At 53.3% G+C, this 17,411-nt stretch overlaps 1 protein-coding gene across 5 annotated transcripts in view; it reads right to left on the bottom strand.

Moving 5' to 3' along the window:
• Positions 1 to 17,411, bottom strand: part of PIK3C2B (phosphatidylinositol-4-phosphate 3-kinase catalytic subunit type 2 beta) — a 65,914-nt gene that overhangs the window by 18,965 nt on the left and 29,538 nt on the right. For all 5 annotated transcript variants that reach the window (XM_077886847.1, XM_077886848.1, XM_077886849.1 and 2 more), the window contains 13 exons: positions 14,525 to 14,636; positions 14,291 to 14,370; positions 13,875 to 13,938; positions 12,871 to 13,017; positions 12,217 to 12,250; positions 11,143 to 11,338; positions 9,980 to 10,102; positions 6,462 to 6,629; positions 5,770 to 5,881; positions 4,227 to 4,369; positions 2,330 to 2,518; positions 599 to 692; positions 352 to 446 (listed from right to left, as the gene is read on the bottom strand). In XM_077886847.1, the coding sequence (XP_077742973.1) occupies positions 352 to 446; positions 599 to 692; positions 2,330 to 2,518; positions 4,227 to 4,369; positions 5,770 to 5,881; positions 6,462 to 6,629; positions 9,980 to 10,102; positions 11,143 to 11,338; positions 12,217 to 12,250; positions 12,871 to 13,017; positions 13,875 to 13,938; positions 14,291 to 14,370; positions 14,525 to 14,636 (1,557 nt within the window). The remainder of the gene's footprint in view (positions 1 to 351; positions 447 to 598; positions 693 to 2,329; positions 2,519 to 4,226; positions 4,370 to 5,769; positions 5,882 to 6,461; positions 6,630 to 9,979; positions 10,103 to 11,142; positions 11,339 to 12,216; positions 12,251 to 12,870; positions 13,018 to 13,874; positions 13,939 to 14,290; positions 14,371 to 14,524; positions 14,637 to 17,411) is intronic.

Below are 17,411 nucleotides of genomic sequence, written 5' to 3'. Positions count from 1 at the left end.
ACTTGGGATCACAGGCAAGGGTGTGTGGATTGGGGGATAGGAGGGGTCAGACCCAGCTCCAGCTTCCTGGAAAACCCACCCCAAGCCTGGGAGGGAAAGCCCCTCTGCAGCTCCTTTGTCCTTTCTGTTTCTGCCATGTGTGGATGGAAAGGAGGGCCAGGGATGATCCACATGGTCCTCTTGGGACCGAGACCACAGGAGGAAAAGGTGCTAGCCTGTGGCCACATGGCAAGTCAGCAACATACTAGAGCCCAGGCGGCTCAGCTCCCCACCCTCGCACACCCAGGATTACAATATTCCTGAGCGAAGGCAGGCACATGTCTGCCTCCCACCTCTCCCCACACAGTTTACCAGAAGAAGTAGTGAGTCACTCTCAAGTCAGAGACCGCTCGTTTCAGGAGAAAGCGCACCAAAGGGCTGTCCAGGTAACACTCATACTTCAGAGCCTTAGGGGAAAGGAAATGTGAGGCTGTATTGACGGCCTGCAATCTACACCTGCCACTATCCTGCCAGGGACCCTGGGTTCCACAAGGAGGATGCAGACCAACTTGGGCCTGCAGAAGGATCATCAGAACCAGAGGGAGGCCGGTCTGCCTACCTGCACGAGCTGAGGCAAGTAGTCAAGGAGCTCAGCATCTGACAGCGAGCCGATCCACTGGACAGCCATACGACGCACCTCCTGGTCCGGGAAGCTGCGAAACAGAGCCCAGCCCCCTGACAACCGAGCTGCAGACTCTGTAGCATAGGAGTGAGCACCCTCATGCCCGGGCTTTGGAGATATAGGTGGAGACAAGCCAGTGGCCCTCAGAATCTGCCAAACCCACTTAGAAGGATCCTTAGCACCTTGTCTGGAAAGCAACTTTTTTTTTTTTTTTTTTTTTAAGATTTTATTTACTTATTCATGAGAGACACACAGAGAGAGGCAGAGACACAGGCCGAGGGAGAAGCAAGCTCCCTGCAGGGAGGTGGATGTAGGACTCAATCCCAGGACACTGGGATCACGCCCTGAACCAAAGGCAGGCATCCCTGGAGAGCAACTTTTGAGAATGGCCCTGTCCCCTGGTCAGAGTGGGCATGGGGCCACGAAGGACCAGGAGAGTGGCCATTTTCATTCCTTGTATTTTTTTTTACTTTATTAAAAAAATTTTTTTCTTGTAAGATTTATTTTTTTAAATAACAAACTCCTTTTTTTTTTTTTAAAAAAAAAGATTATTTATTTATTTATTCATAGAGGCAGAGAGAGAGAGAGAGGCAGAGACACAGGCAGAGGGAGAAGCAGGCTCCATGCAGGGAGCCTGACGTGGGACTCGATCCCGGGTCTCCAGGATCACACCCCAGGCTGCAGGCGGCGCTAAACCGCTGCGTCACGGGGGCTGCCCTCCTTGTATGATTTAAAGAAAACTAGACAGTCTTCCACCCCATTCCTGAAAATATTTTCCTTAACTCCCACCATGCTCAAAATTCCTGTCGTCGAAGAGCCCTTACGTGGATTAGGGCATGGTGGTATCTTGGGACCATCCTTTAACGTAAAGCCACCCAGGCAAAGGACAGAAAATCACGGAGTTTTATGTAAGCGAGTACCCCATAGCAGAATTGAGTTGAGCAGAGATTAGCAAAAACGTTGTTTCCAAAAGTCCTGAGGGCAAGCCACATGGATTGGGTACATTTTAATTACCAAGAGCAGTAAGAAAGAAGCCAAGAATACTGGGTACCATCTGGAAAAGGCAGCCCAGGGGTCTGAATCTGGGAGGCGCATGTCCCCAGAGAACCCTTCTGAGGGAAAAGAAGGAAGAGAGGCCTGTTAGAGTCGAACTAAGTGGTAGGGTTTGTGTTACACGGGGTGTGCAGGCATCAAGAACCAGCCCACATATAGGTAAGGCTTAGGCATCTCCTTACATGTAAATTTTGCCTCAAAAGAAAAAACAAACGTTGAGTTCTAGTTAACGATATACATAGGCCTAAGTATTTAGAGGGAGGCCTGATGTCTGCAACTTACACGGAAATGTATTTAAAAAGATGGACTGATGGTGGGATAGAGGGATACACACGCAAGAAAGCAAATAGAGCAAACAGAACAGTTAGGATCTAGGTAGTGGGCACATGAATGTTCACTGTAAAGCTGTTTTGTAGCATCCTTGGACAATGTTCACAATGTAACACTGCGGGGCAATGAGACAAAGAAAAAGCCAAAAAGGAGAAGTGAAAACCCCCTGGATTTCCTAGCCCACTGTACCACTTTCTCCAGTACTGGCTCAGGCTAGTGATGGGCAGTGCCAACCCTTAGTTCTGGAAGGACACGTAGTCAGGGAGAGGTGGTGTTAGGACTCACGTGGCATGCAGGAGCCCCAGGGCATCCTGGTGGTTCATGTGGGTCCACTGCTTCAGGAGAGCATAGATGTCGGGCAGGCAAGCCCACTCCCAGCTGGGGGCGCTGGCAAGCACCAGGGGGAGGGAGCTCACCTCCGAATGGCAGTAGTATCGCTTCTCCCACAGGCGCTTCTTGTCAGCATCAGTGAGCCTGCGGGTGGGGGTTGCAAGGGAGGTGAGAGAGCGCCCTGAAGCCACAGGGTAGGGTACTCACTCTCCAAGAGAATGCTACGCTCTCCAATTTGGTGGTTCCCAAACTTTGCGGCACATGACAATCACCTGCAGAGGTTTGTAAAGTTCCCACGCCTGGGCCACACTGACACCAATGGAGTCAGAACATCTGGGGAAACCAGGACATCAGTATCTTTTTTTTTTTTTTTTTTTAAAGATCTTATTGGGATCCCTGGGTGGCGCAGCGGTTTGGCACCTGCCTTTGGCCCGGGGCGTGATCCTGGAGACCCAGGATCGAGTCCCACGTCGGGCTCCGGGTGCATGGAGCCTGCTTCTCCCTCTGCCTATGTCTCTGCCTCTCTCTCTCTCTCTCTGTGTGACTATCATAAATAAATAAAAATTTAAAAAAAAATAAAAATAATAAAAGATCTTATTTATTCATAAGAGACACACAGAGGCAGAGACATACAGGCAGAGACACAGGCAGCAGGAGAAGCAGGCTCCCTCCAGGGAGCCTGATGCAGGACTCAATCCCAGGACCAGGGTCACACCTTGAGCCGAGGCCGATGCTCAATCACTGAGCCCCCTAGGGGCCCAGGGACATCGGTATTTTTTAGAAGATTCCTAGGTGATTGCAATCAAACTTTGAGAAGCAAAGTTTGTGAAGCAAGGCCCACCTCTCATCTCTGATCCTGCCATCTGAGGACATCTCAGACTGAGAGAGAATACACAGGTCAAGGGCACCCAGCCAGCTACCCTTCCTGTGGATTTCCCTACGAGCACCACTCCCAAGATGAGCCACCAGAGGGCAGTAGTCCTCGCAGGTCAGGGTCTGGATGCTGAGAAGCCTCTGGGGCTTCTCCCGCCAGCTGGAGGTTTTATAGAAGCCACAGCTAACTAAGCCTTGCCTGAGATCAGGTGTCTAATGGGAGAAGGGAGCTGAGGGGCTCGTGAAGCAAGGGGTCAGCAGAGGGGTGGGAGCGGGGGATCTGTAGTCACTCAGCTACTCTGGCTCCCTGGGTGGGACATGAGGGAGAGATGAGCCTCATCTCCGTTCCCCAACCCCGGCCCCCCAACGTGGCCTAGGATCATGCAATGCAGATCAGGCAGGGGAGGAGCCCCATTCCACCAGCTCCTCCTTCCCTCGGTTCTTCACCCCACCCCTTCCAATCCTGGTAAGAGAAGCAGCCCCAAGGATGACATCAGCTTGGACTCCCTTACCCTTGAGGGCTGCCAGCTTGCCCGACACCTGATCCTTTTTGGAAAGTGACAGGGCCAGAGAAATGCAAAGGCTGTGGGTGTGGAACGGGCAGGAGGTGGGGGCAGGTTGGTGACGACAGGAGCCAGCTGTCCCCATGGATAGCAAGTAGTAGACGGCATATCTGGGGAGTGGGGCAAAGCTCTGGTCCTCTGGCAAGCTGAGGGGGCCAGGTTCCCATTGTGGGGATGGGCATTCCTAGATCTAATCTCCTGAGCCTGGCCTCTCCACCTTGCCTAGCGTCAGCTCACAAAAAAAAGCCTGGAGGCTGCCTTTGCCACTGGTCCTGCCTCAGTGGCAATGCCCCCCCCCCGGCCCCCCCATCCCACCTCTACTCCCAAAGCAAGAGGGCAGGAACTTGGAGCTGGCAGGTGAGACATCAGACAGGATGGGGGCCTGAGCAGCACATGGGAAAGGCCCCGGTTCTCACCAGTACAAGGACTCCTTCTGCATGATGTTTTTAAGCACACGTTGGTCTTCCTCCCGGAGGCTACTAAACACATAGCGGGGGCTGAACTTGTCTCTAGGGGGGCTGGTGAACTTGATGTCGAAGGCTGAGGTGGGGAAGTCGATCTGGAGGATGGCGTCAGTGAAGCAGGGAGAAGAGAACAGGCAGGTGAGTGGGGGCCACCGCCTTCCCAGGTCTCCAGCACCCTGTCACATGCTGGCAGTCCTGCTTTCCCCCCTCCCTCCCTTCCTTGCCTGCAGGTGGTTTGTAAAATAACCCTGTTGGGACTTGGTGGGAACTTGGACTTTAGGGAAAGTCCCTTCCAGCCGTCACTTCCAGCAAAAAATGAGAAGGAAACAGAGAGAGTGAGAGGAGAAAGGGCAAGTGAGAGGTTGGGTGGAGATGCAGTGGGGGGGAGGGGAGGCCCCAGGCCAGAACTTTTTTTTCCTAAGACTTTATTTATTTATTTATTTATTTATTTATTTATTTATTTATTTATTCATTCATTCATTCATTCATTCATTCATTCATTCATTCATGAGAGACACAGAGAAAGAGGCAGAGAGGGGATCCCTGGGTGGCGCAGCGGTTTGGCGCCTGCCTTTGGCCCAGGGCATGATCCTGGAGACCTGGGATCGAATTCCACGTCAGGCTCCCGGTGCATGGAGCCTCCTTCTCCCTCTGCCTGTGTCTCTGCCTCTCTCTCTCTCTCTGTGTGACTATCATAAATAAATAAAAACTTAAAAAAAAAAAAAAAAGAAGAATAGCATCTTGCTCTATGCTGCCAGATGTTCATCCTCCTAAACTGGATCTCAGAGCTGAGTGGGTCCTACATTCCCTCAATCAACAAATGTTTATTGAACCCTTATATGTGCCAAGTGTTATTCTAGGTCCTAGGCACTGAGTATAGTCAATTAAAATAGACAAAAATGCCTGCCTCTGGAGCTTTTGTTCTATATCATTATGTTTCATGCTATATCCACTTTGATACTCCACATTCCATACCAAAGCATCTCATTGATCAGACAACAGGGGAGCCAGAAAACGGTAACAAGACCTTGGATATGATCAGCTCCAGGTCTTCCTCCTCTCCCCAGAGAATAGCCCCACTCCACAGGAGCACTGAGTGACCGGCTGCACGGGGAGGAGGCAGGGGTGGGGGGCTTCCCCTCAGGCCCCCAGGCATATAGCTCAGATTTTATCAGGCTCCTAATATAAAAGCTCAATACAAAGGACTCCAAAGAGCTGAGCCCTGAATGGGGGTGGAGATGCTCAGGCCCTGCCTTCAGCCTCTTTAAAATCAAAGTTAACCTCCAGGAGATGGCACACAGATTCCACAGAACTCCTCCGCACACTGGGGTTCAACCAAATTCACCCAGTTCCTTCCAATGCATTAGCATCCTATGCCCAACATCCCAGCACTTTCTCTTACTGCCCAAGCCCAAACCTCAAGGCGGAAAACTTGGAGCTGACTCTTGAGTAGTCTGGAGCAATGGGTAGGAGGGAGCTGAAGCTGGGGTCTCACCTGCAGGATGACACTATCTGGCTGGTGGAAATTAGGTGCGCTCCAACGGGCACTGGGGTTTTCCTGTGTTGCTGGCCATAAGCCCAGAAGCTTCCGCCCACAGGTCAGGACTCTAAGGAGGATGGGGGCGGGGAGGAGAATCAACAAGTAGCTAAGGAGATGGTTTTCCTCCCCCTCCCCAACCAAAAATCTGCCTTTGAAGCCACTACCCAACTCTGTCATTCTCCCCATAGACTATAGGCTCTCCCTTCTTCCAGGTCCTATACAAGCACACTGACTTCAGGAAGCCTCTGGATGACCTCGGTTGCCACTGAGGCAGGATGCAGTGGAGAAGGGGGCTCTGCTGGGGGCAGCAGTGGGAATGCCCCCAGAGGCACAGAGGTGGACTAGATGACCTCTAAGGCCCTTTCAAGGACAGGGCCAGATGACACGTTACCCAAGCACTACTTTTCCACACCCCTCTCGCCCTTCCTGCACCACCAGTCCTGCCCAGAAGCTCTTGGTTATGTCAACTGTCCTGGTGTCTACTCCTGTGCCTTGGTCCCCTGGCTAGGGCCCTGTGGACTCTGTTGGTGAGCCCCACATGGCCAACCCTCCCAAGGGGCACTGGCCAGGGCAGCAGCCAGGCCCCTCTCTCTATCCCTCTCCTTCCCTCCCGAGGCCAAGAAGCCGCTGCCCTGGGAACCACATACTGCCTGAAGTTGAAGAGTGGAGTAGTGACCCAACCCAGGGCTTCTGGCAGACGCCTCTGCTTATTGGCCTCTGAGGAGCTCCCAGGCAGGGGGATGGGCAGAGCATAGAGCGTGGCACACAGCAGGGTCTCCCGAGGCAGCCGGTTCACCTGCACAGGGAAGCAGATCCTAGGGAGGAGAGGAAACCAAATCAGGAGGGGCCACTTTCGTGGCTTCAAGGGACAGGCGGCCCAGGAAGTTAAGTGGAGGCTGAGAACGCGGCCTGCCTCTTGGGATATCAGATGTGCTCCCTGGGGAAGCCTTGAACCAGGACAGGTCCCAAACTGTAGGCGAAACCTCCCCCGATGCTCCCAGAAGTACATCATGCTGTTTTTGCAATTGCAGACTCTCAGTAGTGTGCGGCTAACATCCCGATTTTGAGGCCACCCCCAGTGACCGGACAGAACTTGGATAGCCAGAGCCATCCTGGAGTTGAGGTGACTGTAGTTCCCACAGTGAAGCCATATGCCCCTTGTCCCGGGGTTTCTGCAGAGGGTCACCAAGAAGCTGCCCCTCTGACAATCCTTCTGCACTGAACCACCCTCGTCCCTCCCCCACTTCCCATGCTGAAACAAAACAAGGAAGAAGCAGGGTGTCCTTTGCCCTCAGGTCACCCTCCTCCTGACAGTCCTCCCACCTGTCTGTCCTCTCCCATCCCCTTCTTCTCCCAGCCCTCAGGGCACAAGATGGTTTGTTCTCCCCACCCCCACCTCACCCCTCCCCACAAAAAAAAAAAGATGTTCAAAGCTAGAGGGATAAAGAGAAGGGGTTTCCCAAAGCCCCTGCAGGGAGAGAACACAAACTAGCCAGTGAAGCCTTGCCACTACCCAGTCCAGATGTGCTCTTCCGGGGCTCCTCCGCCCCAGGCGCACCCAGCCACTCCCTCCAAGTTCAGGATGAGGCACTGGGGTGGGGTGAGGGAGAGAGAGGAGGGGAGCTCTCAGGGAGGGAGGACCCACATTACCTTTTGGGGAAGCTGTCCCTGGGCCAAAGTCCACACTGTCACGCCCTCCTGGCCAGCCCAGGGCAGGTTCTACACCAGAAGGCACAGAGGCAGGGTGGCCACCCTCAAGGTGCTGAGTTGCCTGATTAAGCAGCCTCCCTACACTGCTGCCCCTCACTCCTGCAGCAAAATCTGCACCTAAGTGAGACTCCCTCCCTCCCACCCGCCAGAGACTGGCAGAGCCCTGCCGTCCCAGCTGCCTGTCCCCTGGGGGCCCACGGCTATAATTAGGGCCCCTGCAGAAGCCAGCAGACATGCCAGGCCCAGGCTTGGCTAGGTGGTGGAGCGAGGCTGCTGGGCCTATTTTGAGAGTTAGCTGATCCCTGTACTGAGGCGGCAGGACAGTCAGCTGATCCCACAGCAAAGTGGAGGGGGGCTGGTGCTGACCCCCATCCTGTCAGCCCAGAAGAGGCTTCCCACTGTGTATCTGGAGGCAGAGAGGAAACCACGACCCCTAGAACCAGCCAGAAACCCCTTCTCCTCAGTCCTCGAGTCCATCTAGCATTCCAAAGCCTCTTCCACGGATCATTGCCTGGGGTCAGTCAGGAAAACCATATGTTGGCTGAGGCCTGAACCTCCTCCCTGCCTGCGAAACCCCTCTTCTTCCCTCTGCAGCCATTCCTCAACATCACATGGCAAGGGCTGCCTCCTCCAGAAAGGACTCCTGGGATGTGCCGGTCCCAGTCCTGGTTTTGCCGCTCACAACCTCAGAACTACTCATGCCTCTGCACTGTTTCCTCATCAGTGGAGAGGGGAAAACAGCTTGTGTGATGTGTGTATACACTGTGTACCTTTTGCTGCGAAACACTGAGGGTTCTGCACCGGAACAGGGCTATGCAAATAGGATTTACATGTACAAATATGTCCATGTATCAGTCACTGCGTCAGTCACTTGGAACGGGGAAACCGGAACTGAGCAGGCTCCCCCAGCTAAAAAGATGACAAGAATGAAGAAGAAAGCATCTATCGTGTGCTAGGTACCGTGCAATGCCCTTTACCGGCAATGTCCCAGAAGTTCTCAAATAGCCCTGTAAGTTAGGCCCATCACTTCCCAAGGTTCCACCTATAGTAAGAAAGGGAGTGTGCCCAGGCCTGTGCTTTGAACCCTACAGGGTAGCATCTTCTCCCAGAAGCCTTGATCTTGACCATGAAGGCAGGGACCAGCCTTTAGGATTCGAGGCCAAACCTAAGACAGGGAGTGGAAGGAGACGCACAGGACAGGCAGGCTGAGGTAGACCAGGCCTACCAGGAATCTGATACTCCATGGCAAGAGGGTCTCGGGCTAATTTTGTGGGGTCTGCCTGGGGTGGGGCACTGTACGGCATGATCCCCTTGGCACCGGTAGTCACTGAAGCCAGAGGATCGGAAGGTGATGGTGAAATTCCAAAGCCATTTGAGGCAGCCATCCCTGCCTCCAAAGAGCCTCTCCTGCCCTGGCAGTTATTTGATTAGTTTTATTTACAGCTTTACTGCTCTATAACTTACATAAGTGTGAAGAGAGAAGAAAGGGTCTGCCTCCCCAGCTGCCCCTCTGTAAATAACCCACCTCTCCTGTTGTTTGCACAGACTCTGCATTGGCCTATTTTGGCAATCTTGGCCTCCCCAAGCACCCTGTTCAGTCTCTCATCTGCACTCCAGATACTGAAGTTCCAGTTCTGCTCTGCAAATAAGGACTCAGATACAGTCAGTCTAGGGAAGTGAAGCTGGGGGCAGCCAACAAGGGGCTTTCTGACAGTCTGGAGGGAGGGCAGGGTGCAGCACAGAGAGGGCCCAGGGCGGGTGCACACCTGCAGTGCCACCACTTGGTTCACCTCCATTTCCCTTCTACTCTGCTTGGCTGATGCCTTTCTTCCCGGCAGCAACACTTGCTAATAAACGCTGATTAATACTACCTTGTGCTCGTGGTTTCATATTCATATTTATAATTTATCTCATTTCATTTTATCTCAGCCACAACTGCCTCTGAATTAAACAACTGTCCCCACTTTACAGTGTGAGGCACAGACAGGCCAAAGAGAACATGGGACTAGACACAGAGCTAGAAATAGAGGCTTCTTCCTGCAGCTCCCAGCCCATTATTCTTCTGTCTAGACAACCTGTTTTTTCCCTTCTAGAAGGAAGAAAGCACAGGCCCCTCTCCCTAGTCTATATGAAACTTTGGGAAGAAGGGAGAGGATGAGAATCCCTCAGACTAGTTAAACCTTTTAAGGAAGACAAGATCAAGACGATGGATTATTATGAAAGCTAACCACTAACTTTTTTTTTTTTTATGATCTTTTATGTTTTACAGAGAATCTTTGTGGATTAGAAATGGTACTTGTCCCCATCTAAGGGTTAGGGAAGTGGAGACTCCAGGCGCTGAGGGCTCTTGTGGGGGTAGGGTTAGTGGTAGAGACTGGTTTAATGCAGATGTGGGTTCCTCCGTGGGGTCTGCAGGGGCCGGGGCCAGGGCTTGGGCGGGGGCGGGGGGCCTTACTGCTGGTCCCAGATGATGAGGTGGAAGAGGTACTTGGAAAAGTGAGCCCTTCGGGTGTACAGGGGGTTGCATAGTTCCTTTCCACCATGGCTGAGGGAGCAGGAGAGGTAGAAATCTTCATAGCTGCAACAGAAAGAGAGGAAGGACGCTCAGCTCCCAAGCCCCATCACAGTCACCCAGCGTGTGCCAAGCTCCATTTCTCCAGCTAAGACTCCTCCTTGGTCTCTGGGAGCTAGAGCATGGGGTCATGGGGCATTTGTGAATAGGAGCTCCAGGAGAAGCAACTGGATCTGGATCCCTCCGCCCAGCTTCAGGCTCTTCCTCCCTCTTGATTGGGGACCAGCCCACGCAGCCGCCTTCTTACAGTTGGCGGTGGCAGCCCATGGGGGTGTCTGTGTGCGCATGCGCAGGTGACAAGGGGAGGGGGATGCAATCGACATATGCCGACGAGAATGCCAACACATGGGGGTCCCTGTGGCTGGTGACAGGTGCCTGACAGAAGAGGTCAGAGAAGGCCCTGGTTTCCCAGGCTGGCTCCTTTGTTCTCTGCCAATCTCCCAGAGGAATACATTAAGTGAGGAACAAAGAGAGAGGGGGAAGGGAGAGGGAGGGGGGTCTGGAAAGGGCGGGGGGTGCGGGGGTGGGACCAACCCCCCCCCCCCATGCCAAGGCACTAGGCAGAGGAGCTGAGGATTACCAAATGAAGGTCCCCCTTCACTCACCCCTGCAGGCCTAGGGAACACCCAACAAAGGGTCATCTCCCCCCTCCCCGCCCCCTCCCATTGTGCATCTGCAGGGTAGTGCAGTCATCGGCCTTGGGGCATGCACTGGATCTGGGAAGCTGCCATCTGTCGCAGTGTCTCCATCAGCGGGTCTGGGATGGGTGGGGGGCAGGGATGCCGATGCAACCAGCACTGAGAGGGCCCCGCAGGATCTGACTGCTGTGGCTGCCTCTCCATCTCCCAGGGGACCTTCTGGCTCTCCTTGGGATGTCCCTGCCTGCAATCCCCCTCAGGCACTCGGCTCATCCGGTTCAGCTAAGGTGCACTGCAATGCCACAGACCACCATCAACTCAAGACAGGGGGTTGCACCCAGACAGGGAGAAGCCATCTGAGAGTCAAACTCAGCTCGCTCCCTACAGGACAATCAGCCCTGGGCTCACCTGGTAGCCCAGGTAATGGGGATGCGGTGGGTGGCATAGACAGTGAAGGCCAAGGGCCCGGAGAAATGGCAGGCCTCCTGGACCAGATCGTGCTTGCGGCTCCCGTGCACAGCCGTCTGGAAGTCCGCATCAAATGTGCTGCAGTATAGCTCCACCAGATCCAAGATGGAAGCTGTCAGAGCTTCCACAACCTTCTCTGTGAAAGGAAGAGGTCACAAGGAAAGGTCACAAGGTCTCAGCAAGTGCCATCCTGTTGCCATGGCATTGGCTAGGATGGTACACACCAGGACAGTAGTCCCCAAATGCCAGTTGGTTTCCAATAGCCATGACAAAGTTCACCCATCTGTAGTGAAATGAGGGGAAAAAAAAGGCAGGATTGTATCATGACCTGCTCATAAGATGATGCTCAACTTTAAACATTCTCCTTATTTTTACTTATTGCTACTTATTTTGTGTTAAATGTCCTTTCTTTTGGGAAATACTGGGAATGATAATGGTCAGTGACTTTAAAAGTCATTCCTTGGCAAAAGCAAAGCAGTCAATTTCTATGTTGGTCCCTAAAATAATGTTTTGTGGAACAACAGGTTATTAATTCATGAAATCCAAAAGACTGGGAATCACCAACCAAGAATCCCAGAGGTGTGGGCTTCATAGAGCAAAGTCTGTTTAAAAGACTCACTCCTAGTGAAAAATTCTTTATCACCTTCTCCCCAGGCCCATTGTGAGTTGGAAACACAGGCATTATGAGCCTCCTGGAGAATAATGACAACCCTACACAAGTAAGAGCTTTTTCTCATCTGGAGCCCAGGGCTAACTTTGCCTTGCCACCCCCACCCTCACACGGACACCACCTCATCGCCATCTCCCAGGGACACCACAGGAATAACTAGTAAAAATAATGAGATAACATTTTGTGGAAAGAAATGTGCTCTCCAGCTGGAAAACACACAGATATACACACATGCAGAGGCAGACCTAGGCCCATAAATCAAGGGGCCAGGGACAAAAGAAATCTGGACAGAGAGCTGCTTTCAGCTGCCCCTGCTGAATAACGATGGAGACTAGTTTCCTTACCTCGGTTTTCCCTCACAGCCAAGACAGTGGGATCCTATTGGGGAAAAGCAGAGGGAGGGGAGCTTCAGGGCTGTGGCCTTTTCCAGCACAGCTGGAAGAAGGCCTTTTCACAGCTGTGCTCATCTGGATCAGACAAGCCTGAAATTTGAGGAGCAGAGACTCCTCAGGGAAGACCGCATCATGGTTTGTACCAGAGCCATGTGATGGATAGAGTGAGTGAGCCAGGCCAAGGTTAAAGTTGTGTCCACCCAAATGAGACGCTCCCCCCACTCAGGCCACTCCGGCCCAGGTCATGGTGCCTATCCTGCTGGCCCTGTGTATGGCCCACGGCCGCCACTGGGGAGTCACAGAGCCCCTAGCTCAGGAGAGGGTTTGGTTTTGCACCCTGATGGGGAGGCAAAGTGCCAGGCAATGCCTTGGTGATTATGAATAAAGTCTTTGGCCAGCCCAGGCTCCTGGTGATCAGTGCCAGGGCAGACCCTAGCCTACCCTCATCCTCAGGAAGAAGGGACACGAGAATTCTTGTGGTTAAACTCCAAACTTGCAGGAAAGAGGTGGAGAGAAGATCTTTTTAGTAAGTGGACACCCAGTTACCCAGTTTCCCTGCAAATACTGTTCTCTTCCCTCCCCCTACTAGTGCTCTGAGCCCGTTACCTTCTGAATCTTAGGCTGCATGCGGGAGGGGCAGGGGGGCAGCTGGTTGAGGGCGTTGGTGATCTCAGGGGTTTCCACGGCGGCTAGGGCATTGCAGATGGCCTTGACAGACTGGACCACCCTGTCAGCCTTCAGTGGGAAGTCCCCCTGTGGGAGGCGGCACAGCAAGGCTGGCAGGTGAGCACTCTTAGCCTCCAGCACCCGCCGTGCTGTTGAAGGAATGGGTTGGGGGGAGTAGGGGTTCCTGACCCTCGGGAGGAATAGTGGAATCTCACGCTTGACTGTCAAGCATCTGGCATTAGCCCCCAACGGTCACTCCTTTTGAATTAGATGAGCCATGCCCACGCTCCCAGGTCTTTCAGCCATCTCCCCTGAGCCTCTTCCTATTCCCAGACTCCCTCTGGCAGCTACTGTACAAACACATAATACAAACACATCCCCCGGAGACACAGCTTTAATAAACTCAATCCATAGGGAACAGCAAAGAAGCCAGAGACCCTGTTCAGGCCCCTTTGCCCAGGCAGCCTTATTTCTCGTCCTGTCATTTAGAATTTCCAGGAGGATTTCATCTCAGTACCACAGACAGGCTGCACTGCCACATCCTCCTCTGCCCTTGGGCCCCTGAAGTTTTCTCACTTGGAATTCCCTCACCTATCCTGTGCTGAATACCTGTATAAGTGCAAATCAAGGACCAGTGAAAATCTGGCCTCCTTCTCAGAGTGCCCCCCTCCTGCACTCTACTCTGTCTTCCTATCACTCTCTGAGAACCCTTGATGACTCATAGCCACCTGTTCTGTCTAATAGCTCTATGTTACTGTCCCATCTTTCTAGTGGGAATATGGGCTCCCCAAGACTAAGACCATGTTTATGCTCCTCTACCCACAGCAGCCATTAACGTAGGGCCAGACTAGTGCACAAAAGGTACTCAGAGACCCTCCGTCTCATCACAGTAAAGGAGGGGAGGAGCTTTGGGCAGCTGGGCCAGCCCTATGATTTATACTCACATCAGCCAGCAGGAAAGCATCCACTTCATTGTGGTATGTGTCGAACAGAAGACCCAGGGCCTGCCTGGGGAGTTGGGGACAGGGAAAAGTCACAGGAGAGGTCAAGACAGACCCAGGGTACTGAGAGACCTAGTCTCTTCCTCCCTCCCCACAGCTTAGGATTCAGATTCTAGTTTAAAGGGGTCCCCACTCTTTCCATAGGTTCACCACCCCTCATCTGGAGAACGAAGGCAAAGTACTAGAGGGAAGAAATGCAACACACCCTAGAGTGAGGCTCTTCTCCTATAATACTCTTGGGTCTCATCCCAGACACCTGTAAGAACCCCTGGCCCTGGCAGAAAGGTAAGTGGGGTTATGGGTTGGGGTACCCTCACAGTTCCTGGCTGGCCCACATCCAAGATGGCACCTGCTCTCACCTGCTGATGGTCTGTTTGACTGGCCTCTCTTGTAGATGGACGAGGTAGTTCAAGGTGGAGGGGCTCTGGTCATCATTCACCTGTGTAAGAAGCGTCCTATTCAGAGAGGAGCAGTACCTTTATTGCAACCCCACGCTCCTACCCTACTCCCACTGAAGGTGTTCCATATCACCTCTGCCCACTCCACGTCCCCATCCCTGTGCAGCCTCCCGAAAACCCAACCCCCGCACGAACCGTCCGGGCCAGGTCACTGCGTACAGCTTTCTGCTCCATCAGCTGTAGCCGGATGTCGATGTCAAACTTGCGACAATACTGAATGTACTCGTGGCTGCCCAGGGCATGCTTGCTGGTGGAGTGGGGGGACAAGACCATTAGCGCCCTGGGGACTCAGTGGGAAGGGGGATGTATACCTTAATCCCAGGAAGAGAGAAATAGGGAGAAGGGGGCAGTGAGGAGGTACTATCTGAGCTCCTGGAAATCTATCATTATAGAGCTCAGGGAAAGAAATGGAAGTCTGTCTAAAAAAAGCCATCTAATAACTTGTAACCTTAGTCTACACAAACACAGACTTTCCCAGGCATTTATTACCCATATCATCATCACAACAATCGTCCCAGGGCTGGGCCTTCTGGAGTGAGTGGGGAACAGAGACTTCTCAGGGGGACAGTGATGGAACCTCATTCTCTTGGCTCAGTATGCAGGACACTCTGGAATGCACCTGTGCTCTGGCTCGGGTGTGGTGCTCCCTGAGAGACACTCTCCCCACACCGTGGCCCTCATCTCCTGCCCCCCCTACCATCAGCGACTGGGGTGCTGAGGCCAACCAAACAAACCCACCAAGATTCTAAGTCTGTTATTCCCAAGCCCAAAAGAGTCTGCTTCTCCCCTCCCTCTGTGGGTCCTGTCCGACTGTGATTAACACAAATCTCTACAGACTTCCTTACCCACATCCACCTGCAAGCCATTCACTGCTCCAGCAACAACATATGAGACCCTGTCTACCCACATTTTGGAGGAGGCCACAGGAGTCCATCCGTAAGCCAGACTTTTCCTCCCTCCCAAATCACACCATAGTCAGAAAGGAAACCCAGGATAAGGGGTAGAGTGAGTCTGTCCTGCAGGCCAGCATTGCAGGCCTGGGCTGGGTCCCAGCAGCTGGGTAACAGAAGCCGGAAAGGGACTTCCTTCCTCAGTAGAGCTGGGAATCTAGGCCAGAAATGGAGGGGAGAGGAGAGGAGTATGTGCAGAAGCCCAAGAGGTACTGGCCTGAGACCAGTCTGGGTCCAGCTAGGACCAAGCCTTGGATCCAGGCTCCAACCTACCAAGGCTGAGCAGTAGCTAAACCCTGGGGGCGAAGCGGCTGGGCTGGTGTGTCTGGTGGGAGTGCCCCAGGAGGAAGGAAGAGTGAAGTGGGGGTGGAGGAGGCAGCAGGAAACTCAGCCCTCCCCTGGGACTGTCTCAAGGTTCTTATCTGAGAGCAGCTTGCATCCTGGACCCACCGCGCCCCTTCAGCATCAGCCCCTGCTAGGCATGAGTAGGAAACCACAGGGTTTCCTTGGGAGCTAACAGCCTTCTGGAATCCCCAGGGAGTCTGTCCATCCCTACCCAAGACAGCTGTCTTGCGCTCAGAGGTCTAAGCTTTTCTGTCAGGTGGGAGGGAAGGGAAGAGCCTTGGTGGAAGAGGGGGGCTTCTGAACCAAAAGTGACGGACACTGGGGTCCCCTGGGGACTTAACTGACCTTCTCTATGGAAGGCTTTCCTCTGTGTGTATTCGGCTTAAAGGGTAGGAGGGGCATGACCCCAGGACCACTGATCCAGTTGCACCTCACACTAAACACTCCAGCTAGGTCTTGGCAGGACATCAGAATCTGGCAGCTTATCTACCACCTTCAGCCCTGGAGGCTCAAAGACTTTGGAGTGTCCAGCTTTCTTCCGTTTGGGCTGGTCCTTCTCTGCTCACTGGGTCATTCTCACATTCAGTCCTTACTACATTTCAGGGAAGAAACTGAGGATTGGGTTTTACAAGCCAGAACCCAAACCAGCCCTACTGCTGTGACCCATTATGCCCCTTATTCCCTTATAAGAGTGCCTGGGGCGCTCTCTACCAGGGGACCCTGAGTCTAGCCCCTCTTATTCCTCCGGGGAAAATGAGTACACATGGAACACACTTGAATGGTGGTCCTGGAGTGGCACCACAAAGGCCCTGCCCTTCCTTTCCCCAGAGTGAAAGAAACCAGTCAAGAACTGCTCTAGCCAGGGGCACCTGGGTTGGTCAGTGGTTAGGCGTCTGCCTTTGGCTCAGGTTGTGATCCTCGGGTCCTGAGATCAAGTTCTGCATCAGGCTCCCCATAGGGAGCCTGCTTCTCCCTCTGCCTGTTTCTCTGCCTCTCTCTGTGTCTCTCATGAATAAATAAAATCTTAAAAAAAAAAAAAAAAACTGCTCTAGCCATTGGTCAAACATCCTTGCATCTAGAGAGAGTGCTGGCACTCCTGAGGCACTCCTAAGGATGGAGATCCAGGTCCCTCCTTTCCCCACTGCCAAGGCTGCTTTCTCTGAGTGGCCAGAGGAAGCAGGCAGTAGGCAGCCAGAATCTTAGGGAGGAAAGCACATCTTTGTTTTTTTCTCTTATCTGCTGCCTTCTGGCTGATTCTAGAGCCTGCCACACAGCCCAGGTGGTGTACCCTCTCCGCAGCCCTGCCCCAGCACCCAGAGCCCCAGGGCAGCGGATAGGGTTTAGCTGTAGCTGGTCCACCTCAGACTTTCCAGGAGGCTGCCCACTGGCAAGGCACTGGATGGAGAGGAGCTGGAGGCAAGCCTTTGCTGAGGAGGATAACCAGCTGCACATGCCAGCAGGGGAAAGGCTTAGGGGCAGGGAAAGGGGGAGGAGGGAACCATTGTAATTTCTCCACTAAGTTCCATAAGGGCATTTCTGCCCAGTCCTCCATCTGTCCCCGGCCACAGAGACACACCGTCTAGGAGAAGTAACCCCTGACAGTCCCCTCCACCCCCACCCCCCGGCCCCACACACGCATCTCTCCACATGCAGACGTCTGCAAGCAGATAGGACTTCATCTTTGCCTGGTCCCAGCTCCAAGCTCTTTCCACAGCAGACTTGGCTCA

Source organism: Canis aureus, chromosome 38 (assembly GCF_053574225.1).
Source record: "Canis aureus isolate CA01 chromosome 38, VMU_Caureus_v.1.0, whole genome shotgun sequence".
In the NCBI taxonomy this organism is placed as follows: Eukaryota; Metazoa; Chordata; class Mammalia; order Carnivora; family Canidae; genus Canis; species Canis aureus.
Note: the sequence above shows the minus strand (reverse complement) of the source record. Positions and strands in the feature narration are given on the sequence as shown.